At 42.6% G+C, this 25,046-nt stretch overlaps 1 protein-coding gene across 8 annotated transcripts in view; it reads right to left on the bottom strand.

Moving 5' to 3' along the window:
• Nucleotides 1-25,046, bottom strand: part of spns2 (SPNS lysolipid transporter 2, sphingosine-1-phosphate) — a 94,298-nt gene that overhangs the window by 11,313 nt on the left and 57,939 nt on the right. For 6 of the 8 annotated variants that reach the window (XR_001662834.1, XR_001662833.1, XM_007557949.2 and 3 more), the window contains 9 exons: nt 21,227-21,363; nt 17,113-17,264; nt 14,126-14,192; nt 10,903-11,045; nt 9,504-9,656; nt 8,533-8,722; nt 5,888-5,953; nt 5,114-5,212; nt 1,102-1,262 (listed from right to left, as the gene is read on the bottom strand). Coding sequence is in view for 6 of the 8 variants with exons in the window: in XM_007557949.2 (XP_007558011.2) it covers nt 1,102-1,262; nt 5,114-5,212; nt 5,888-5,953; nt 8,533-8,722; nt 9,504-9,656; nt 10,903-11,045; nt 14,126-14,192; nt 17,113-17,264; nt 21,227-21,363 (1,168 nt within the window). In the remaining 2 variants the exon portion in view is untranslated. The remainder of the gene's footprint in view (nt 1-1,101; nt 1,263-5,113; nt 5,213-5,887; nt 5,954-8,532; nt 8,723-9,503; nt 9,657-10,902; nt 11,046-14,125; nt 14,193-17,112; nt 17,265-21,226; nt 21,364-25,046) is intronic. The other 2 variants (XM_016674289.1, XM_016674288.1) reach the window with 1 other exon arrangement.

Genomic DNA, 25,046 nt, shown 5'->3' with positions numbered 1-25,046 from the left:
GTTGTTTTATTTTTTTTTTTATTTGTGAACTATTCATCAGAAAGTGTGGCCGTGTCCTCCGTGGTGTTGGGTGAAAGTCAACGGGTTGTGGTTAGTTGCACTCTGCCCGCAGCGTCTGATGGAGCGGTTTTAGTTTGAACCACTTCTTGGACTACGGGCTAATATCTATTACTGGCACAGTTTCAGGAGTGAGTGTCCTCTTTTAATGTTCCGCTTTTCTTTTTTTTTTTGGTTCGTGGAAGAGGCCAAACAGAAACCGCAACAAGTCTCAGCTGTGGCAGCCGTGGGCGTGCGTCTACGCCGACACCTTTTTAGTGCTGCACAGACGCACAACCAGGAAGAAGTCACAGCCTGGCTGAGAGTTGAAGATTTTGACCAGTCCTCAAATCTCTTCTGCAAATGTGAAAACTTTTTTATAACTTTTCTGTTTCTTGTCTGCCTGTGCATAAAATGTCTTCCCCGTAATTTTTGGCGCGAGAAAGAATAACGACCTCCTACGGGGCGAAGACAACGCGTCTGTGGACGGACGTCAGACACATCACATCGCCATCCTGTCTAAAAATGTTCGGCGTCTTCCACAGGAAGGAACTCATTTCTGTAAGTGCTGGCAACAGGGGAGCAAGCCAACGTGATGCAAAAGAAACAAGAAGTTTTGTCTCGCCATAAATAAAATAAAAAATACAGAGCTTGTTTTAGACTTTTAAGGCCATGACCAGCGTTTGTTCCAACTGATTCATGTCTTTGGTGCTTATAAAAAAGGAAAAGATGAGTATGTGAATGAGAGGGGAAGTATTTGAACAAACTGGTGAGTGTAACAGACTGTGGGGGAGTTTCAGCTAACTGGGGTTTTCTGTTGGCCCAGATATTGCAGGTCTTTGGCTATTATGTTTGAGCAGCATGTCAAACTTCAGTGACAAACTCCATAAGAAAGGAAATAAAAACACCCTAAAACCCATTTCTTCCCACATCAACCAAATTTTCTTTGGCGTCCTTGTAGCTCTTAGTCAGAGAGTCATCGACAAACAACCCCAGCAAGTGCTAAATATTTAAAGGAGCTGAATAATAGATGAAATAATCAGCTGTTTTAACAATGCGACTTACTTTTCGGCCTTTTCCCTGTCGTCCAGGAAATACAGCGCCGTGGCCAGGAAAAACATGCCCCCCACGACAATGATGAAGGGACACAGCATGAGGGCATAGCCCAGACTGAGGAACTTCCATAGTTCAGATGAAGCAAATTTCTCCTGTAGTGCATCAGAGATCTGCAGCCAGACACAAAGAAAAAAAGAGAAAACATTTTAAAAAATAAAAATAAAAGCTAGTCACCAAGTAGGGACTTAAGCAAGTGATTAATGAGTCAACCTAAAGTTGATCCATCTTATCAATCATTTAATGATTAATTAATAACCATTTCCCTAAAACTGATTATCTTGTTTCAATTGGGTCGACCGTCTTTCTATAAGACGAAGGGCTGCGACTTAAATAAGTACATCATTATATTTTAACAATTTTGTATCAACTGTGGTTTTCTTAAATTATTAAACTTGGACATATTTATGAAATATAACAAAACAGCCTGAACATCTTATGTCGCTGAATCCAAAAAAAGATATTTTGCAACACTTAATCCCAGACTTTTCTGTCATCATCGTAGCACATGAGTAATTTTTGGTTGAGAAGTTGACACTGCTCCGCCGTGCAGCACGGCTGAATAAGCGATATTAAGGTAAAAGGTAAGGAACTTGTCAAGTGTTTATATTTCAAAGCAGAAGCTCCCACAGACGTTCATTTCACATCCCACAACGGACACGGTCTGAACCGTTTCTCCTTCTCGTTCTGGTCAGGCTCTGCCATTTTTATTCCTGTATATCTAGCCTTTAAGGATGACCAGCAGTGCCCTCTTCTGTTTGGAGGCCACACTACAACAATAAAAGAAGGTCTAAACGTCTAACAAACCATTAATCGGCATCTAATCGTAAGGCAAATATTCAAACCTTCTACGATACACTGTGCAGTGTTGGTTTTCACATGTTTGCATGCACGTTTCCACCAATTCAAGGTTTGACAGCTAGCAGCTCATCATTCAGTGTGTCATGTGTTATGCTGAGGGAAACAACAGCTGAAGAAAAGTGGGTGTTAAGTGACCTGTTATGTCTCCCTGTGTCACCCATAAGGCGGTCCCACTGACAATCACAGGGCGACAGAGGCTACTAATGGCAACGCTGAGCTAGCTCACAGGGGTCGGTGGGAGGCGAACAACAGGACTCTGCTAGTGAGTGAGTCAAAGTGTCGCAGTGGCTCTGCCACACTGATTTCATGTTAGCTTCTGCAGACATTCAGTGCAGGAAAAAGCTGGAGGAGGAAACTGAAGGAGGTGAACCTGTGCGAGGGGAGTTTGTGCATTGGGAAAGAACCATTAAAAACCCAGGTGGCAGCAGTGTGTGTGTGTGTGTGTGTGTGGCCAGTGCAGGGCCCATTTCATCAAGAACATTAAATTCTCGGCAACTTGCACAGCGCAGCAAAGCTAAAAATAAGCAGAGAACTGCTGCCGGTCTAATTACCCTGCCAGAAGGCATTTCTTGGATGATTATGGAGGGATTGTTTCTGGCATTCCTTTGCTACGTGGTACGGTCCTTCTCTGCTGGTAGAGGGTTCTGTTTATCGGGAGGATTCTTGAGTGACATCAGTCTGACACGCTCTGATGAAAATGAGTCTTGGCTCAAATTTCTGGGAATTTCAAATATTCTAAAGCAGCTTTTTTAAAAAAGGTGGTAATTTTGCTGAGGCGTGACCGGTGACCGCTAAAAAGCAGCTCTGTCGCACCGGATCTGGTTTGCTGACCTCGATGCTTCGTCTTCAGGTCTGCTTGGTGCTCAGGCCCGAAACCTCAGCGTGAACCAAAATAACCGAGTCATTCCCTATCTTTCTCCTGTGGTTGCTTGGCGATAACCACTTGCTTTTTCCTGCTATTCCATCTCTTTTTGCCAATTCACATTCGCCCCAGCCAATATGCATGGGCGACTGCATATCTGCCCCCACTTGGTGTGCGTCACGACCGGTCCATCACGCTCGTGTGCTAAACCTCAGCTCAGGACGCTGACGCACTCCGAGCGTTCAGAGCGTCGTCAGTCGGGCTTCTGCGTAGGAAGCGCGAAACCTCCGGGCGTTCAGAATGTCACTCATCAGGAGAGAACTGTGGAGTGGAGTGGAGTGGAGTGGATCCGGGGGGACTGAAGAACCGTGGGGCAATGTGGGAGAAATCCAGGGTGGCATTAATCTGACTCATGGAAAAAGTGGATGTCAGTAATAAGAGTGCTATTAAATTGTGCTTTGCCTAAGTCCTCATGTTGTTCAAACTTTTCTACGTGTTGGCCAACGTAGAGAAGTTAATGTGGCCATGGAGGAGGGAATTTCTACCAAAACAAGTCAGAGAAGTTCAATTAATTTTACGTATTTGAGTGTAAGAACATACATATTCTCTGATCTTTAAAATGTCAGATTTTTTTCTACAAATGTCTGACTTTTCAATGTCAGAGAATATCCTAGTTTTGATATTATAAATGTCTGCCTTTAATCATGGAAATTATTTTTTTTCTTAAAAACCTTTTGACATCAGAGAATATCCATATTTTGTTCTTACAAATACGTGAAAATGATGTTGAAATTTCCTCGTCTGTAGCCACATTCTTTATATACAGTGGTTCTAATGGTTATGCTTATAAGTTTAAGGTTAAGGGGTGTGAATACTTTTGTAAGGCTTTTAGCACATTGGTGTACTCTCACTTTCCTATTAGCACAGGTTCCATTAGGTAACATAGTACATAAACTGGAGCTGAAGGTCTTTCTTTCACCTCAGGATATTCTGGGCGATTCAGTTTAATTGAGTGGAAAATGACAAAAAAATGTCACCTAAACTTTCTGTGGGTAACTTTTGAAAGCTTTAAAAAAAAAGTGTGAAAATACTTCAGTTTGAGAAAGTTGAGAATTATGATGCCAAATAATGTTATTCAAATGTTTCTCTTTACTTCTACATTGTTTTTTTTTTTTCTTTACGCTCAGTTTGAAACACGGCAGACAGAGGAAGTTAAGATCAGACCAAAGTAAACTCGTCTGTGTGAGCAGTAAGTGCAGAAACAATACGGTTACGCTGCATCTGATCCCTCTTTTGAGCAGCGCTTCTTGCTCTCGCTCCTTTCACCTGCCTCCGACGCTAGTTTCAGATTTTCACTCGGGCGAGAAGGAACAGGAACAGCTGCGCCTGTCGCCAGCCTGTCAGGCCCTGACAGAGGATCCTGAATCAGTCTGATTCTCCTAATCAAAGACATCCGCCGCTTTTGTTGCTGCAGCTCAGACTGCGAGCCAGCCTCCGAGTGATAAAACACAGAACCACAAAGCGCTCTATTCTCCTGATACCATTTACGGCCCCACACACATAAAAAAAAAAATAAAATGCCGATTTAAAACGTCAAATGCGTGGATAAGGTGTGACATGTGATGCGGCGTGCAGAAGAATGCGCTTCTTCCTGCCTTTATTGCCGTTCCAGCACCGCATACAGAAAGCAGAGGAAGAGGGGCTCAGTGGAGTTGCTATTTAACTTTAGAAATGTTCATTCTCACTTTAAAATAAGACGAACGTGTTTTGACAGTCTGATGCGAATCCCGTTTCACACTCCATTGAACGCCGGGCGGCACTTTCACTCCGGCTTCCTGAATGCTATTCTTTTGGGGCGGAGAGGGGGGCGTGCGCCCTCGGTCTGAAAGGTGGGGAGCGTTAGGCTGGGATCGGGGAAACGGGCTGACGGTGACCTTGAGAGGCCCGGCAAGAACTACTCTCTCATCTGGCGACCAATCAAAATGCGGCAACTCAGGCGTCTCCGGGGAGCCGTGAGGCTTGCTAGAGAATACCACTGATTTGAGAGCAGCGGCAAAAATCACAGTCCTGTTCGCCGGTTCTCCTGGGACCTGCGCTAAAAGCCCCTCCTGTGGAACACTTTCCGCTGGCCTAGTTAAAGCCAGAGCTGAGCCGGTGTCTAAATGTGCTTGTCACCCAGTGTGCGTTTCAAACGCTCAGCCGGAGTTTGGGGGCCGAAGGAGGAATGGGCGAGGGTCTTACCGTGCCTATCAGGTATGGACTTCCTGCGTCACCCAGGAGATGAGAGGTGAAGCTCTGAAAGGCGACTGCTGTGGCTCTCCGTGTGGGAATAACAACAAACTGCAGAGAGACGGGAAATAAGGTCAAGGTGAAGAAGGAGGTCAAACCACCTGGTAGGTTCTGGTGAAACGGCCTGTTCGCCTGAATACACAATGCAGACGGCGAACTAATTAAAAATAAACAATTTATCTGGCTTACTGAAACTCTTTTTATTATTTTTTTAATTTTACAAACCCAAACACGTACAACTGTCGTTAAATAATTCACACCAAATGATTTTCCTGAATTTTTTTTTCCGCCACCGGAATGAAACTTTAATTAATTTAATCGGGCTTTTAGGACAATGACAAATGAAAAACACTACGTGACTAAAAAGATAAAAGAATAATGATAACAGTTTTCAAACTTTGTCACTTCATAGTGAATACTTCCAGCAACGTGCCGTATTCACTATGACGACGGAGTGTTAGGTGAAAGCTAAATTTGGTCAAATTAAGCCAAAAAGTTAAATCAAACGCATCCATTCACATGTTTTTTTTTTCCTTTCACGTTAAAGTTAAGACCGACTTCTTGTTGGCCGAATAAAACAGAATACGTTTAATTTGTGGCTCAGTGGGACTGAATGTAAAATAAAACATCCAGGGGTATGAATACTTTTGTATCTCACCCTATTAAGGTCAGAGTTCAGCCTTTATGGCTCAGTTATCAATTTCTCCACTCAATCGTTCCACTTACCATTAAAATATCTGCCGTCAAAGCCCAGTTCACGAACAGCAGCGTCTCTCCGATGAAGATGCAAACCTAAACGAAGACAAAGAGATTTCACTCCGAGAGCCGCCACTTTCCGCTGACATGACATGTAAACCAGGGAAGAGCTGGAGGATATTTCTATCGCTGCTTTGAGAACTGCTCTGGTTAAAAGCGATTCGAAAACATGTTATTATAGCGCAGGCCAGTAGATTATGTTGACATGCGGGCTTTCACTGAGCTGCGCCCCACAGACTGAAAACCAGCTCGGGATGACAACAATTGTTTATTTTCGTCTCAAGATGTCCAATGCGGGAAACGCTCTGGCGCTGCGATTTCAAATTACGTCCCTTTGGAAAAAACAGAGCGAGTTGTTTACTCTCCGAGTGACCTCGGACTGCAACGCTGTACGTGGGGCTAGTTTCGTTCTTGACCGCTTGAATCATAAACACACCTAGAGGGGTTCGGTTGCGGTGGAATCTCATGTATCTGCACCGCCTGGTTTCATCTGAACCGCTTTAACACGGCCGACTGATGTGTGTTTCCTGCCGGGGAATAACCCCCTCTCTCTCCGTTGCTCCCTCTCTCGCCTGCCCGCCAGATCTGCAGTACAGCGCAGAGGGAGAGAGAGAGAGAGAGAGAAAGACAGAGCGATCCGGCAGGGTTCTGACAGCGGAGACGTCAGACGGGTCCGCCCTGAGCCCGACGCGTTGAGAGGAGCCGAGTCTCGTCTTGACATGAGCTGCGAGGGGTTGGCGGGCCTCGGCGGCCCAGCGCCGTTGGTTCCAGGCCGTGCCACACCTTATAACACGACACATCTGTCAGCTCCTCGCAGTGAAACCCGAATCGCTCGCTTACAACCGCAGCGGCGTGCGGCAATTTAATACGGTTCAGCAGAGCACCGACGCACGTTGCGAGCTGTTCGTCCTAATCGAGGCGCAGCGTTATTTCTGAGCCAAACGATCTGGGCGCGATTAGCCGAATATTGCCCCTTTGTTGGACCTGACTTCTTATTCCTGTCCGTCGGGATGAGCTGGGGCCTATTTCTGCTACGCAGCGAGTGTATGAAATTGAGTCGGACAGACGTGCGGCCGTGAAATGAGTGTGGATACGTCTGTAGCTGGAGTCTAATTGGCTGAGTCATGCTGCTGTCAAACACCTGATGAATGTGCACCTTTGACCCAATGGGAGTTCATAAAAATCTTACTTCGTTAAATCCAAATTATTATTCATTTCAGCCGTTATTTAATATTTGGGAACTAAATTGGAAGTTGCGAGACGGCTGCCATATCCGCTGAATGCATGCAGGCAAGCGGCATATCACTGCAGTGCTGCTGAAAAGGTTTTAAATTATGCATTTCAACTTTCCTTTTATCATTTCAACCGTCGCATACAGTGGCTCCAATAGCTGCAGTTGTCAGAATGGCTTTAAAGTTTATGTGAGTTGCTTGGATTCAGAATATAGATTTGGTTTTGGAGCGTAGGATTGAGGTCGGAGATGTTTCCAAAGCTTCATGTCGGCTTTCTTCATTCATTCCAAAGACGGTTTGTATGTGTTTGGGCTCAGTGTCCTGTTGGAACACACTGCTGCATGCAATAGACCCACAGCATGACGGTGCCACCATCGTACTGGACAGCTGCAACAGCGTTCTTAGGTAGTCTGCCGTTGACTTCTCTGAACATATTCTTGTTCGTGTGGAGTGTCTCAAACTTCAATACTATAAAGAAAATAATGGAGTACGCTCTAAAGCAAGGTCTATGTTACAAAAAACACATTTAAATAAACGCTGCCAACTCAAATATAAAAAAACTGGAAACATATGGGGACGTTTTTCCAAACAGTTGTCAGGGTATATGCAGAGTATTGGGGCAGTAGATCAAATTTCAAAAAGCCACAATAAATTTAAGCCACAGGGCTAAGTTTTGATTTGAAATCCTTAAAGTTGTTTGTTACATCATAACTTGTTCCTAGAAAATGAGATGTTCTACCTTTAAAATCCCCAAATTAATATAATATTCATTCTCACGAGCACCTAGAAAAAAAAAAAAAGCTGGGGAACAATGAGCGGCTCGACTTTCTAAGGTCGGCCACGGCCTGTCATTTAGGAAGTCTGTTTCTCTGACAGGCATGGGAAAATATTTCCCAGACATGCAGCTATAATACCGACCAACACCTTGAGGGTCATTTCCTACTCCTTTGTAAGTGATAAGAACAAAATATTGTGTGCTTGCTAAGGCCAGACTGGATTGTTCCGAAGCCGTGATCGAGAAGTGGCACCCTTTCCTGCTCCACAAGGCTGTCGCACCGAGAATGTCGTGCTGATGTGTTCAATAGATTAGCCACAGCTAACTGCAGCAGCTAGCCGAGGTCACGCTACAGCTAACCTGCGACTGACACCAGTCATCACGCGGAGCAGCTCTCTGCCCAGGGGGCCTGAGAAGAACTGGTGTCACTCTCGGTGTCCTCTTACAACTTTATTCAAACCTCAGTAGGCTTTTACACCTGCTAGGCTGCTCTCAGGACTGTCACTTTCAGCATTCTGGCCCTGAGGTGAAACACCGTGACTCACGTTTCACTCAGTGGGAGGAGGGGACGCCGTTTGTGTCAGAGTAAACAAGAGAGATAAACTTACATAAGCTCCATGGATGCTGTTCTTGGCCACGACGAAGACGAGGCAGATGAAGATGGCAGAGCCCATCATGCTGATGGCGCACACCAGGGGGTCAGCCCGCGCCGTCCTACGGCGAAAGAAGCGCGTGGCGCCGGCCCCGATGACCACGCCCAGCAGCCCCGTCACGCAGGTGATGGCCCCGAAGATGAGGCTGCAGGAAACAACCATGAGTAAGGTTAGGTGAGGGTGCAATGCAAGCGTTGATGCGTTTAAGCTGGCCAGACAAAAGAGACCAAGAGCTACGGTAGAGAGGGCTGCAGCTAAAGGTTGTTTCAGTAAATCGACTGTCCTCTGTGCTAATCGCTCAAATAAAACTCCACACATTCTGCAGATTTTTAACTTAAGCATTTAAAAGGTGCAAATAAACAGGTAATTCAGTTCCTGTTGTAAGTAAGAAAATGAACATCGTATTGTCTAAAATGCAACAACTCAGCATTCCTTAAGCAATCTCTTGATTATTTGTGGCAACAGATGCATCTGCAGCTCAAAACTACTTCTAGCATCAACATGTGCAGAGCTCGGCCCGTTCTGCTCGACGTTTTATCACTACAGTGTAGGGCTGATCTGATGATTAGTTTTTGATTAACCAACTAACAACTGGACAGCAAAGATGAAGCTAAAACTTTGCCGTTCGAGAAATTCTGAGCAGAACATATTTACAGAAAAAGATTTCTTTTTTATGTCAAATGCAAAATGTATATATTTTTGTACAGTTTTTGCTTAGTTAGTACTTCGATTATGTTTTATTTTCTTTTTGTGAGTCTCCAGTTAACGATTAATCATTTTACTAAACTAGTTGACGTTTATCTCAATAATCTTCATCAGGAATAATCCCACTAATAATCATTAGGATAGGTAGATCCTATAGTAGCGCCTGTAGGTATTTTACTCATAGCGGGAGTCAAACAGAAGCCTCTCCACTGACGTCTCACCTGTCTCGGCTGCTGCAAACTTTTTTGGTGCAGGCTTCGACTTCCTTCTGCACCACCTGCGCTCGGAACAGGTAGATGGGAATCAGCATTCCAAACGCGCCCGTGGCAAAGGACACGGCTGCTGCCGCCAAGGACGAGAACACGTAGCTCCGGCTGGCGGGGAGGAAAACACAAAAATCACACGGGTCAGAGGAAGACAAAATAAACTAAGCTCCTGTTACACTTTATACAGCACCAGGCTTCCTTATCGCTCCAATAATATTTGGCCAACATCCTTATGATGCAGCTCCAGGGAAATATCTGCATCTACAAGTAGATTGTTACCCTGAGACGAGCTTTAATCTCAATTGGACCTCAAAATAATATGTTTAATTTTCTAGTAGAGATTAATGTGTGCACATGTGATGTTCCAACACGTCGCCATGGTTACACTGATCCAGACAGTCACATATTAAAGCAAATATGAATTACATGCATCAAGCCACTGCTTCGTGGCAGTTCTTCATGTTATGCAGACATTTTGATATTTCTGGAAAGCTGCTTTATAAAAAAAACAACAACAAAAAAACGACACACTTATTGTTTTGTTCTGGACTCTCATTAAAAATAGATATGATGATAAAAGACTGGTAATAAGTTTTATATTTGAACTGCCCCGTTGGGAGGTTGGCAACAGAAACATTTTATTTCGTTTTCGATCGGTGAATGCACCATAAATAAGCTCCACCGGATTATGCTAACTACAACACTCTTTGGTGTAGAAGTTGTTACAAAGAAAAGAAGACTGTTTTCAGCATCAGAAAGAAGAAGTACAACAAGGACGCTGTTCAGCGAGGATTTTTGCTCATGCTTTTTTTTTTTTTACTTCTGGACAGTTGTGATGATACGTAACTGTGGCAACAAGGTATTATTTATTATAAGATGCATGTATGATAGTCACAAAATGCAAATTCCCTTCTTTGATTGAATTAAATTTTAATTAATCTCAACTGAATTGACTGGTATTGAATTGAAATTAAGTGCAGGAATGCAAGAGGAAATGTTGGCAATTGTTTCGAAGTCTCACAGGTAACGGTCAGCTTAGAAAACAGAGATTCAGTGATTTTTATTAGTAATCAAAAAAAAACAAAAAAAAAACACAAATTCTGCTAATTATACGAATCGCTAAGATACTAAATACAGCTTTAAATGTAAACTGTGTAATAACTTCATCTTATTTTAAAATAAATTGAAATCCCTGTTAATTTTGGAATGAGAAATCGGTCACAAAAATCTCTAATTGGTGCTCATCTGCTGTCACGACAGTCGCCGATTAACCAGCTCCTCCATCCAAAACATCCAACCAAAACCAACGCAAGCAATCGAAACCCCCCCAGTGCACGACGGTGCAAAGCCTTACTTCTTGGTGAGGGCCTTCATGTCGCTGAGCCACGAATGGGAGTGGGAGATGCGTCCTTCCATCTGATCCGCGCTGCCTCTCTTCGGGTCAGGCACAAAGAGCAGGATCAGAGCGCCCACGGTGACGCCCAGGAACGGGGACACCTGACGAGACGAGAAATCAATCGGTCAGTGCGGTTCACAGAGAGACCCTGTGTGGGCTGTGATCATGCTAACACACGGCACCCGGAGCCGTTTCGTGGGGAGGGGGTGGAGGGGGGACAAAGAAGTGTGTGTGTGTGTGTGTCTGCACTGCTGTTTGCCGATACGCCTCACATCTTATACAAGCCCTATGAAACTAAGAGCATTCCCTTCGCTCACTCTACTGGCACTCAGTGTGTGTGTGTGTGTGTGTGTGTTCCTGCATAGGCGTGGGTTGTGTACAGGAGACTAAACGAGCTTTCTGGCTTTGAAAGCTGCTTTGTAAGCAGGAGAGACTCTCGCAGGTGCCCATCTGCTGCGATCTTTACTGCCGTGCTTTCTGGCTCGTGTGATTGCAGGTTTGTACCCGAGCCGGTCTGTGTCTGGGAGACACAAAGACGAGAAGCCGGGACGGGACGTGTGAGACGGGATTTGTTTGAGCAATCCCAGCTACCAACAAGAGCGAAGGCAATACGTGTCGTGGGAAATTGATCTCAAGCATTCGGCGGCTCATTAAAGACTGTTATATTTTTATAGGTGCCGTTACCATACAATAAAGAAATGCGTACATGTGAGGATTAAGCTACGATGCAACCTCTGTTCGTTGGAAATTGTTGATGTGCTTTCAAAGAATCTGATCTTCCCGAAGTGAAATATTGAATGTTTTTTTGTTTTTTTGCATTTTGTCAGGCTGAAATCACAATTTTTACGAGTGGGAGGAGAAAACCCATCGCTGCAAGAAATCAATAAAAAAGTTGTGTTTGAGGCTGTGTAGAGCTGAGGTACACTGAAAAAAGAGAACACAGCTTCAACTTAAAAGAAATGTCTTATTTAGTCAAATAATTGAGTGGAGTTTGTCTAACTTACTTTATTTACATTTGTTTAACTTGAAAACGTCATAAATAAACTCAATTTGATTCCTTTTGATGAATTAATGCGATATATTTAAGTCGCTTGTTGTTTCAGTGTAGCAGCTCTGGTCAGATGATGCTAAAATTTATCTTTTTGACCTCCATGCAAATTGTTGTGTTGAAACAACAAACGGAAACTCAGTTAAGAAGAAGAAGAAGCTACGATAGCAGCAAGTAAGTGTTTGTACAAAGTATTTAGCTAAATGAACATGAATGCCACACTTTCTTGTCACGGGGTGTGGTTGATGGTGGTGAGAATGAACGCAGAGACCCAGGTTGTGATGAAGATGATGATGAATTTAATGATGAAGGCTCAACAACAGTCCAGAACAGGCAGCACGGCAGAGAGTTAGCAGACAGCTAATACCGGTAGCAACTGATAACTGAAAAACAAGAGCTAAGCAAACCAGGACTTCACAGTTCAACTGGAGAGCTTCAACGTACAACTAAGACGTTAGTCGAGGAACACAGACAACAGGTGGGACTAAATACACTGGGAGGGTAACGAGACACAGCTGGGATCTATCTAGACCAGTGTCTCCCAACCCTGGTCCTCAAGGCACACTGTCCTACATGTTTTAGAGGTTTCCCTGCTTTAATGTGCCTCACTCAACTGATTGCAGTTCAGCAAACGCCTGTTAATCAGTCATCGATTGAAATCAGCTGGTCTGAAGCAAGGAAATACCTAAAACATGCAGGGCAGTGTGCCTTGAGGACCAGGGTTGGGAAACACTGATCTAGACAGGGAGGACAGGACATCACAGAGACTCACAGGGAACAGGATCACAATAAACACAGAAAAAACCCAAAAATAAACGCAGAAAACTACGGATCACAACAGTTCTTTACTTTTAGCTATTTCAATACATCAGTTGTCTTCCTTCTACTTCAATATGATGGACTACTTTGAGTTGGCCTATAAAATAAAAGTGTTTTGTTATTTTTGCCTTCACAGTTAATCAGTGAGACACCAGAAGTCTGTGACCTTTGACCCGCAGTCCCACAGGACCCATTAGACACTTCCTGTTTGACGTAGGGCAATCGCACAAATTAGCAGACGATATATATCTATTTTTTTTTTTGTTGCCATTTCACTCCATTGACTTTTTCAGGAAGGTAGTTGGAACACACCGGACAAAAACAAAAGGAAGTGCTGCTACCTTTTTTTTTATTTTTTTTTATCTTTGTTTAAACAGGATATGGCCACACAGAAAACGTTTCATGTCTCGGTATTTGTCTTCCTCTGCATGCCACGCCGCTGATTAATCGGCTTTGAGATCGTTGTATTGGAATGTCATTGTGGTTGCGTTGGAACAAATTCCCCTCTCCATTACCCACTCCAATGTTTGTTATGTTTTTTAACGCCTCAGAGACACAAAAAACAAATGGAACTTCCTGTCCCCCAAGTCGTCACGTCCAGGATCGCTCTCCCGCTTGCTGAGAACGTTAATGCCTTCCTTTAAATGTTGGTCCGTTCGCAAGGAAACAAGGTCATAATTTGTTTTAGCGATTTTAAAAGCCGACGCTGAAGTCGACGGTTCCTGTGGAGTCCCGTTGGACCTTTCATTGGTCTTTTCCATTATGGCTGCCATTCCTTATGGAGCACTTCGGACGCAAGCGTTTTGCCTCATGCACTCAGTGGATTTTACGGCAGAGATAAATGCTCCTAAGTTAACACTAATCACCAGAATTCATGCGGTTTATGCGACAGTATCACCTTTTAATTTAACGGTTTGTATCACCAAAATAACACACGAAACAAACAAACCACTGACATAAACATATTGGCAAATTTGAACGCCTCATTTTAGTTTTGATCTCAACAGAAAAACGCTCAACACATCTGATGGTAAAATGTTTGGAAGTGCTTCTGCAGGAGGAGGGGGAAGTGACACTAATGATTGTGACAGTTGTTCGGCCTCTAACTTTGTGTTGTGTCATTTTCCCAGTAAAGACGCAGCCAGGACGGACTCTGAATCCAGAAATAACCCCTGGCGTTTCTGTCCCCGCTGACCCCAGATCCATAACAAGTCCCCGCAGCCAATCAGAGACCCTTCGTCTGTATTTGTGGACATGTTTTTCTTCCCCCTCCCACCCTCCGGTGGCTGATGATGAAGATGACGATAAACTTACCCTTAATGCCCAGTGCCAGTCCTCAGCAGCGTCCTTGGCACCAGAGCCCAGGATGTAACCCAATCCGCTGCAGACAGGGGGAGGGAAGGGCGACACAAACATTGCACATTAGCAACAAAAGCCCACTCCATTTAACGCAATTATCTACAAAGAGCAAAGAGTTGACATGAGCCCGTCATTAGCATCACTTAAGCCTACGCTGCTCTCTTCCTGTCTGTTCTCTGGCTAAGATTGTAGGATCAGACGTGGGATTGATGTTAACACCAGCAGTCAGACGACTAGCAGTCGGTCTGTTTGTGGCTGCGTGGTCAGGGGGATGTAACCAGAAACTGCAGAAGCAAAACTGAATCTGAACTACAGAATTAAACTTTTAAGATTTTCTGACCACATTATTTTGGTTTTTATCACAGAGTAGAACACATTTATTGGCGTTCCTCCTTCAGAGTTTGGCAGTAACTAGTTACATTTACTCAGTTGCAGTTACATGAGTAATTTCTTCGCGTATTTACTGCACCTTTTGCTTTTACTTGAGGAATTTTAATATGACGTACTGGTACTTTTACATCTGGGTTGATTCAGCTTCGTGTTTCAGATCTTTACCTTATTAAAAGACGGATTAATGCCACATTTTTATTTATTCTCTGGTGTAAAATAGTTTAATATTTTAAAGAGCAAATGAACTGGTTTCCTAGGGTCTTTGGAAGGAACCCAGGCCCACAGCATCACAGGTCCTCCATCGTACCTAGCAGTGGGAATGAGGTGCTGGTCCTCTACGTTCATCCTTCGCTTCATGCCGTCCAGATCTGGAGCGATTGCTGCATATAATCTCAATCTCATCTGTTTAACTCCCAGTAGAGTTAATCTACCCCATTTACAAATGTTTTTGTTTAACGGTGGGTGGGTCTTCATATCTGGCATGCTTTCTCAACAGCCTGCTGGCTCTAGATCGCATATATCAGTTGTCATGGAAACCCAGTGACCCTGAAGCTCCACAGCATTTTTCTTATTCTTTTTTTTTTTTAAATAGTGTTTGGTTTAACTTCCCTAAAACCTGTCCGGATGATTAATGTGCATTCTTTAACTCTGTTTTATTGCAGGTGCGATGCCTCTGAGTGGGAGTTACTGTGTCTTACTGCAACAACATGGCAACAGATCAATGATTAATAGCAGCCAAGACCTCAGGAGGACTTTCTTATCAATAGCCGCAGATCATCCTTAACCGGATTTGCACACGCTCAAAAGGAAAACACTGAAGCTGTTTATGTGTGTGTTTCCAAGTTTATCCCACCAAAAATAACAGAGCAGTGTAAACTTTATCCAGGCAACACGCAGTATTTCCAGTGAGTGACTAACGGCCTGTCTTATCAGAGTCAACTCAGAGCGCACGTTTGGAAAGTTCAACACTGTCGATAAAACCCGAGCCTGAAAAAAAAAAAAATTAATAAATAATAAAATCACACTCCCAACGATCGGTGTCATGGCACACAAATAGGGGAGCCGAGACTCAAGGAAAAACAAGGAAAACGGCGGTAAAGTCAATTTCCTTTGAATCTGATCTGATTCCTCGGGTCATTTCCTGGAAACAGCCCGAGCACTTCAGTAAAAACAAACAAGTGGGAGACTGGACGGGAGGTTCGACGGCTCGTTTCTGAAGCCAAGCCTTTAACCTTCTATTGTTTGCACCGCTGGGCAGCTTACAGTGACCAGGACGCTAAGGGGAGCAACGACACGACCACTTGGAGGGCAGCTGTCTCTCCTGTCTCATTGTCTCCTATTGGGATCTAAGAACTGATGTTTGCAGTGAAGGAAATCAGTTATGTAACGGCTTACCTCCGCGTTTTTAACTGGAAATAATCTAAAGTGACAGGTTATGTAATTACAGAATTTATCACCATGAGGATGTTTATGATGCTAGAGAAACTGCAGCACGTCTGTCCTTCCTAGTAAGGGACTGAGCGTGCAGGAGACAGTAAACAACCTGCATGTTGCAGCTCCGACTCGTTGTTGTGCACTGAGAGACTCAACTGACTCCCAGGATCCAGCATATTTCATAATTTGGCTTCATTTCTTTTCTGAAAAAGAAAAGGCTTTGGATTTGTGCTGATTAATGCGTCATACTCCCATACCTTCACATTAAACCTAAAAAAACTACAAAAATATTTAAAAAATAGCCTCCATTGAAGATTTTCCTATTGCAGCATTACACAGCTAACAGCCAGGATTCGATTTTGTTGCCATGAAAGTGTTTTGAGTTCAATATCCAGGGTTTCCCCCAGTGTATTATAAGCCTGGCGGGCCACCAGGCTTTACTTATGCCCCCACTAGGCTACCAGCATTGCTTATTTTTTAAAGTCTTTTTTAAAATGTTTGCATTTCTTAAGACTTTATAGTTGGTGTTCAGGTGTTAATCTTACAATCTTTCAATAACACATGATTATCAAGAGATATTTTCAAATTTCCTGTCAACTTTAAACATTTTTTTAACTCAAAAACATGGCGGGCCGCTGGACGAATGACTGCTGAGCGCCTCAACCACTGGGCTTAGCAAGTTTTCTGTGTGAAACCTTGAATATCTGATTAAATAATTACAAGTTCAGGCCTACAATTTAGAGTTTTTGCAGCATATTGAATCCATTGCAATATGTGCGTCTCAATAACTTAAAAATATCACGATGCAGTTGAATGTTTAATTAAAACATTTTAATTCCATTAAAATCCAAGAATTTTAATGGAAAATTGGGTGTAGGAAAAAGGTGTACAGCTAACAAGGTAACACCGGTTAGCTGCATGTTGAGGTTAAAGTAGGTTGAAAACTCTGGATTAAGCAACATTTTCATGGGGGAATGTCCTGTAAAGTTCCTATTTTTTTGTATTTTTCTTATTTTTTAAATGTTGACTCTGTAAGAGCTTCACTTTCTGACTTGGATTGATGGGGGGGAAACAGTTGCACTGTTTCATCGTGTACCAATTCGCCGCGATGCACTTACTATCCCAGCGGGATGGCCAGGTAGAAGACGGAGAGCATCATGGTGCGGCTGTTGCTTGTGTACAGGTCTCCTATGATGGTGGGAGAGATGGCGGAGTAGCTGGACTCGCCGATGCCCACCAGTCCTCTGGAGAGCACAAATAGCCAGTAGTACTGCAGAGAAAACAGGAGGAAAAGAAGCAGAAAGAAAAACTAAATCAATCGATGAGCCCTGTGGAGCACAGCAGGTAATCTGTCTCTCTGAACACAATGTCAAACAAAACACATCTTTCATCTTAAGACTTTTTCCACCTCCAAGCTTTCTTCCTAAGCAAATTCTTTATAACGTTTTGTATACGTACTGTAACTTAAACCATAAAAGTTGGCTTTTTTTAGTGTTTTAGTTACAACATTAAATCTCCTAAATTGTACAAATTAAGTGTAAATAAGTACAAACTCGACTTTTCAGAGACAGACCCAACAGAATACATTTGTTCAATAACTCTCGTCTTGTGATGCTTTGGTTTCTCCCTCCACACCAACATTGGTTCAGTTTAAAACACTGATCAGCCTGACTGCAGATTTTTTTTATATATATATTTTTTTAAATTATGAAAATGTAGAATATTACACAAGTACTCCTTCGACACAAACCTGTGACATTAAAATATGATTTCATGCAGTGGCAAACAGCGACACTTTATCTGATGTCGGGTGTCACAAAATGGAGAAAAAGGTGAAGAGTTTTAAAAGCTTCTTATTCATAGGAACCTGCGTAGGTAGCTGGATTGTCAACTGTTTCCATAGCAACCACTATTCACAGACTGTAGGTTTCCATGTCTGCCTGCGAAGCTGCGAAGAAATCTCGTCCCCCACTTCTGTGTGTGTGTGTGTGTGTGTCCCCCCCCCCCCCCACACACACACACACACACCGTGAGCTGACGCAATATCACACACTGGTAATAAAACGTATCTTATGTTTTATTACCAGTGTGTGAACACTGGTTGAACACTATTGTACAGCGCCTTGTGTCCATTAAAAACTGTCTGATTAATCTTCCACTGCTCTCAAACTTAGCACAGTGTATTTTTATGTCCTCTGTTGACACTTGTTGTGACACCAGGTGTCCGCTATGTGATGAGGGACAAACGTGGCAGCAGAGTAAGAAGCCTCAGAGCTGACCTGAGTTCCCAGCTGACACCTCAGGCTTTTGTGCTGGTTGAAGTCCGGGACACGGGGTCATGAGGTCGCTCTCAAAGAGACGGCAAACATTCTCTAGTGGCTACACTGTACACACCCTCTTGTAAAACGACACTCAAGAGATTCCCCTCTACAGCCCGTAGAGCCCCTCTGCTGTTGTAGTCGAGTGTGTTGTTGTCACTGATAAATGTGCACAGGTTTTCAAGGCAGCTTTTACACCAATGGGGTTTGTATTACTGAATTTGAGTGCTTGTGAGAAATACCCCACCTAGCTCTCACCGCTGCAGCTACAGCTGCGTCTGGGTGCTTGAAAAGATTCATGCGCGATCTATTTTCTTCCTTCAGTGGCCCGGTGTTTAGTGGAATCATGATGGCAGCTTTTTTTGTGTGGTTCCAGCCGCACCATATCATCGGGGTTTGGACCAAAAATGCTAGCAGCACACCAAAGAGCTCCGAATGATGCCAGAAAACGCCACAAATATTTGGCTTGGAAATTGTTAAAGTCACTTCACAACAAAGACTGACTTCAAAGATATGAAAGAAAAGGTTTAGAAAAAAAAAAGTTTAATTATTGTTCTTTTACAAACTTAAACTTAGCTACATTCTAATAAGCTAAATGAAAGGAAATGCTAATAAGCTACTTGCTAATATGAGTTCTGTGCTTTTCGGACAAATGTTTGTCAAATGTTTTCAGGTTTGTTATGTTCACTGGAACCTTTGACATAGTAATATCAGCTACATGCTAGTATGCTAATATGAGCTAAATGCTAATATGAGATTCATGCTAGCTTGAGCTACTGGCTTATATTTGGACAAACGTTTAACAGATAAGCAATAGGTTCACTATGGTCACTGGAATCTTTTTCTGGCGTTTGTTGTTATTTTGACTTTTATCAATATTTTATTCCTATTTTAATTATTCTTTTCCCAGGAATTCTCTTTTACAAGGGCAGATGAACTATGACTTTATAAAACAAGTGGACATTGACAAAAAATGTTTAGATCTTTCATTAACCCTTTTAGAAGAACTCACTCGTTCACTTGACTACTTAAAACTACAAAGGTTTTGAATGATATTTTAATATTTTATTCAAGTTTACTTTTCAAATAGTTTCTTCTCGTTAGTTTAACTGCAGCACTTTGAAGCTACAGCTAACTCCATTGAGTATAAACGTGGATGGTCAAGCAGTGATTTAAAATCAATATGTTTTGTTAGCATACATTCCACTTGCATTAAGTCTCACTATCACAGTGTATAGATTCTTAAATTTGGATTTTAAAAAAAATAAGTTAAAGTACACTATATTGTCGTTTTCAACTAAAAATATTCAGTTCTTTTACCTTTTTGTTCATCTGCAGCCTGCCGTATCAACCTGCCCTGGTTTACTGCAGGCTGCACCTCTCTTCACTAGCGTCGCCCTTATCTGTTCAGCCTTCTGTATAGAGGCGCTTCAAATGATTCACCTACGTTTGACCTCTCAATCTGTGTTTAATTAGCACATTTTTATATTTAGCCCATTTGGAAAGGGAAAAACAAACTCCTTATAACCTATTTTAGTCACAAATAGTTTGAATCACAACAAGCCTCAAGAGTGTTTTTGGCAGTCAAACTGCAGGCTATTAAACAATAAAATCTCGGTGAGCAAAATGCTGTCAACTCCCATAAAAGAAGAAACACGACAGCTTAAGAAGTTGTCCTTCTCACATTTCATTTAACATCCTTTGAAATGCGAGTTAAAGAAACTAATCTTGGATTCTAACGAAGAAAGACGAAAACTGCAGAGAAAAATGAGAGCAAACTGAAGAGGTGCAGATTGCTGCACGACGAGGTGTTTCGCTGCATGCCTCGCAGTCGGGCGCGTGGAGCGGCAGATGTGTTTCTAATTACAGAAAAGTGATCGTTTTAATTGCAACCCACTGCATTCGTGCAGAAAACCGTGTGCCGTCGGTGGACTTCTGTTACATAAGATCCGGACTACAAATCTGCCTGCAAAACCAAGCAGAAAATAAAATAGCCTGCAGTCTCCTAAATGCGTAATAACAGGCATCAGTTATAAGTGGTCGTTAACATTTCCTTACATGACATATATTCCATCCCTCAGTGGCTTGGTGCGGTTACGTAACAGGTAACCAGCCTCGTCTTATTTGACTGGCACAAGCTTGTCCACGCTCTGCATCCTATATGACATCTGTCAGAGGGGAAGAGACCCTTGACAAAAGCAGTCAGGCCTTATTTTCTTGTTGTTCGTCCCTCAACGGGCAAGAGCCTGCAATTTCAGCTCCGAGTGGATGAGTCTGAGGAGGATTTCCGTCAAAGTGTGGCCTCCTGAGACCGTCCACCATCTCTGCGCTTTCACTCCCGTCCACAAATGTGAAGAGCCTCGGCAGCGAGCCGGCTTACTCGCCAGAGACACATCGCTGCAGGACTCCGTAATGCTGCTTTGCAGATGTGTAGTGCGCTGCGTTAACGTAACTAACTCGGCCCTTAATGCCACATATCCATTTCTGCACAGATTCAATCTGGGGTGAACATCAGGCCTACCTAGCTGGACCATCCACACATTTATTGGGCAATGAAACGGCACGGCCTTATCTTCCGCAAGACTGTAATGGATACAACTCTGAGGGATGACCCTTCATTAGCTGACTGGCTGGCAGCCAGTGAGATAGAGAGAGGAGGACAGCGAGGGAAGGCTGCAGACTTAAAGAACGTCTTCAAAGGCGAAGCTGGCGTCTGACTTAACGAGCGTGTCATTTCATCTCGCTTGCCTTAACGTCGAGCATATCCAGATCACAACAGACTAATTAGCCCATCACTGTCCGGGGGAAGACGTCTGACAGAGCGACGCTGGGGGTGGGGGAGAGAAGGGAAAGGGGGGGGCTTCCCGGCTGCCGCTGACCGGCGGTTTCCGTGAGAGCGGGAGCTACGCCGTACCTCTTTGCCGATGAACGAGCTCAACAGGGTCACGGTAGACCAGAAGAAAATGCCACAGCTCAGGATGACCTTTCTGTTGAAGCGGTCGCCCAGGTAACCAAAGATGGGAGCAGCCACCATGAAGCTGCAGATGAAGACTGTGGAGGGAAAGAAAGGAGACGTTACTTTGGTTACAGTCGAGGAACTAGAAATGACAGGCATTTATTATTTACCGCTGTCCGGTTTGTTGGTCTGCACAGCAACTAACCTAACAGTTCAGTCAAAAAGAACTTGACTGAACTCTGTGTGTGGCGATATGAAGTAGAAAATAACAGAGCTGCCCCTCCCCCACTTCTTGCTTTGCACTGGTAGCTAGAAGAAGCTCACTACACATTTTCTTGACTCATGAAAGGACATATTTGGAAGTTTCTGGTCACTTGCAACAAATAAAAACATTCAAACTAAAAGAGGACGGTAGCCTGACGTATTGGCCACTAAAGCTCTTTTTATACATTACAAATATATTAAGATGTGCAAATAAGCAAAAAGTTCAGTTCCTTTTTCTTAAGAAAAATAAAGATTGTGTTGCCTAAAATGCAATAACGAAGCATTCCTTTAGTGATGATTTTCAGCAAAGGATGCATCTGTAGCTAACAAAAATAAATAAATGTTCTAACATCAACATGTGAGAAGCTGAGCCCTTTCTGCTCGACTTAACATCAACAGTGTGGGGCTGATCTGCTGATTACTTTTTGGATTAACCGAACAACAATCGGTTAGCAACAGGTGCTTCATAGATTTTTTATTTTTATTTATTTATTTTTTTTACCAAATTCGAACCAAGTGAAACTAAAACCATGCTACTTGAGGAGTTCTGGGTAGAACATATTTACATGGTTTTTTTAATCTTAAAATTGAAATGTGCATATTTTGTGTAGAGTTTTGGCTTAATTACTGCTCTGAGTGTGTTGTTCTTTCAGTAAATTGCCTTTTTAACTACTTTGATTACTAAATTAGTTCACGATTATTTAAATAACTGATTCATCATGATTAATCTAATAGTTCCTAATGTTGATTTTATTCTATAAAGAGTAAAACCAGCAAAAAAACTTCAAATTTTTTGCTTAAATTCATGTATAAATTTTTTTTTTTAAATAAATGCATTAGATGACATAATCATACCTGCCTTAACATTTTACAGCATTGCAGCAGCAGTCAAAAATAACAGCTGGTTTTCTGTTTTAAGTAAGCGATTAGATGATATCATGGCTTTTTGGTTAACGTTTAGGTGAAAACTGAGATATTTTTATCATACCGACAGAATCTCATACCAGCTTATGCATGTGCAGGCGTTTTGTTACTTTGTTGTGAAAGTCCCCTCCGAAAAATCCCAGCTGAGCTGAGCAAACTGTTTCCAGCTCCCTGGACGACTTATTAAGTCAGGACCGGTCCAGTTCGGATCAGCTGTGAGACAGCGGCGCGCCAGAGACACTGACAAGGACTGCCAGAGGACGCCCCTCACAGGGATCACATTATACTTCACCTACACTTATTACGAGTACCTCAGCATGAGAGCATTAAACGCAGAGCACTGATAAGACCATCTGCGGGTGATTAGATTTATGAAGACAAACGGCGGCGATAAAAATGAAGCGTCCCAGAGACGCAGCCTCCCGCAGCATCCCCCTTAAGGAGTCACAGGGTGAAAAAAGAGACAGAATCAGGCTGCAAGTGTCACCATCAAACTAAATAAAGAGAGCAGTGGACAGGTTTTAAAGGGGGGATCTGGGAACATGTCAGGGTTTAATGTAAAACAGCTGGAATTATAATTATTCAAACCAGATCTGAAGCCGTTTAAAGCGATACATCACACAGCAGCGGCGCTGCAGATGAAGAGGACCTCTGCTCCTGCTCCCCCATAAATAATTCCTGCCTTAATTTCCTACAAGCGAACTTATGTTTCAGTTAAACGAGCACAAGCGCTCCTCTAATTGCCCAACCTGGCCGTACTTGGACAGCTACGCCCGTGTTGTGGAGGGGGCAACATATATGAAGAAGATCCAAACAGATGTGAGGAGTTTTAAATCAGAGTTCAGGGGATTTTTTCTGTGTACGCAGAGCAAAAAAAAAAAAAAAGGGGGCAGAAATGTTGCCCTTGACAGCGCCGGGGTAAACTGGGGAAGTGTTGTGTCATATCATCAGACTAAACATACAGAGGAGGAACGCAGAGGGACAGATGAGAGAGCAAAATGAGGAGGAGGAGGAGGAGGAAGGGTTGGGGTCTCGTTACATAAGATAGAGGCATCGCAGTCCCACAGCTGCTGAGTCCATCCCGCAGGATAACAGACAATAATCAGATTATAGAAGCTGTCGTTTTCAACATGCGATATTCTGGTGTAATAAAACAAAGAAGAGAAAGGATATCCATTTAAAAATCTATTTTTAGGAGAACAGTTACTTAATATAACAAAATCTTTTTATATAACATCGTGGCAGGTATTTGGATTAGTCACTGAACACTTTGACGCTCATGGTATTCATGCAGCATTTCTTAGTTAAATAAGAAGAGTTGCTAATAAGCTCTCTGGGTTTATTAAAGGAATCAGATCAAATAAAATACTTTGTACCTTTTATAATATTTTCCTGTGTACAAATGATGTGTTTTTTTTTAAATCTACAAACATAAACAAAAACATACATTTATACTTTTGTATTATTCTCCAAAAGACCAAACTGCTTTCATGTTAAAGTCTTTGCCACTAAACTTGATTTAATCTATACAAAGCAAAAAAAAAGAGAAAAAAAAGCTTATCCAAAAATAACAAAATAAAACAAGCAGGAGATGCTACATTTATGTAAATACTAATACATTTCATACCTTTTGGATAATTTATGCAAGAGATTTAAAAAAAAAAAATCAGTTTTCAGCATTTGAGCTACTAAACACACAAAAAAAGACACCATGGTCCAATTTTGATCTGATTTATTGGGAGACAATAACATGATCGATCTGAATCTACCCTTATAACATCAATGCTGTTATTTTAATGACAGAAAAATCTCATATTAGAAAACTCATATTAAAACAAACTGATATCTAATTTGGTTTAATAATATTTTTTACAGGACGTAGGGGTTGTGTTTGCCTTTAAAGGGTCGTTACGTAACAAGTATTGAGCAGCTATTGGACGTGACGTCTGGCTTTGTGTCCTCGTCCAAACCTTTTCTCAGCGTTTGCTGTCGACATTCATTAAAACACACTAAGTTTCAATGATCGTTAAAGTTCGCTGCTGAGTGACGGCCAGTTTTCTAAAATGATTTGTATCAACTCAGCCTGAAGCCACATCACTGCAGGAGATATCCCAGCTCACACACACACACACACACACACACACACACACACATCCACACGTTTAATGGTGGATTCTGCAGACCAGATAAGACATGGGAGAGATCACCAATCATACACCACCAGCTGGTCCACGTGAGTTTTAATGAGCTAGCCAAAGTTACTGTCAACAATATCAGATTTTTTTGTGTTTTTCCTACTGGAAGTCAGGAAGAGGCACAAATGTTACCACGCACGAGTGTTTGCATGACTGCGTGTGTGTGTGGTATATCCTGTAATTTGTTGATTAGCTTTTCATTCTCTTGAGCCACATTATCACCTCATAACGATGTCATCACATGCAAATGAAGTCAGGCTTTGACAGTCTAATCACGTTCATCTTTCCTTAAACTGTATTATTTTCAGATTAAAAGAAGAACAGACTAAAGGGAAACAGATAAGGCCACATCTGAGTAACAAGGTGCCAAACCCAAGACAAAACAAATATTTTAT

Source organism: Poecilia formosa, unplaced genomic scaffold, assembly GCF_000485575.1.
Source record: "Poecilia formosa unplaced genomic scaffold, Poecilia_formosa-5.1.2 Scaffold93, whole genome shotgun sequence".
Classification (NCBI taxonomy): Eukaryota; Metazoa; Chordata; class Actinopteri; order Cyprinodontiformes; family Poeciliidae; genus Poecilia; species Poecilia formosa.
The sequence above is the reverse complement of the archived record's forward strand: the minus strand, read 5'-3'. Positions and strand labels throughout refer to the sequence as shown.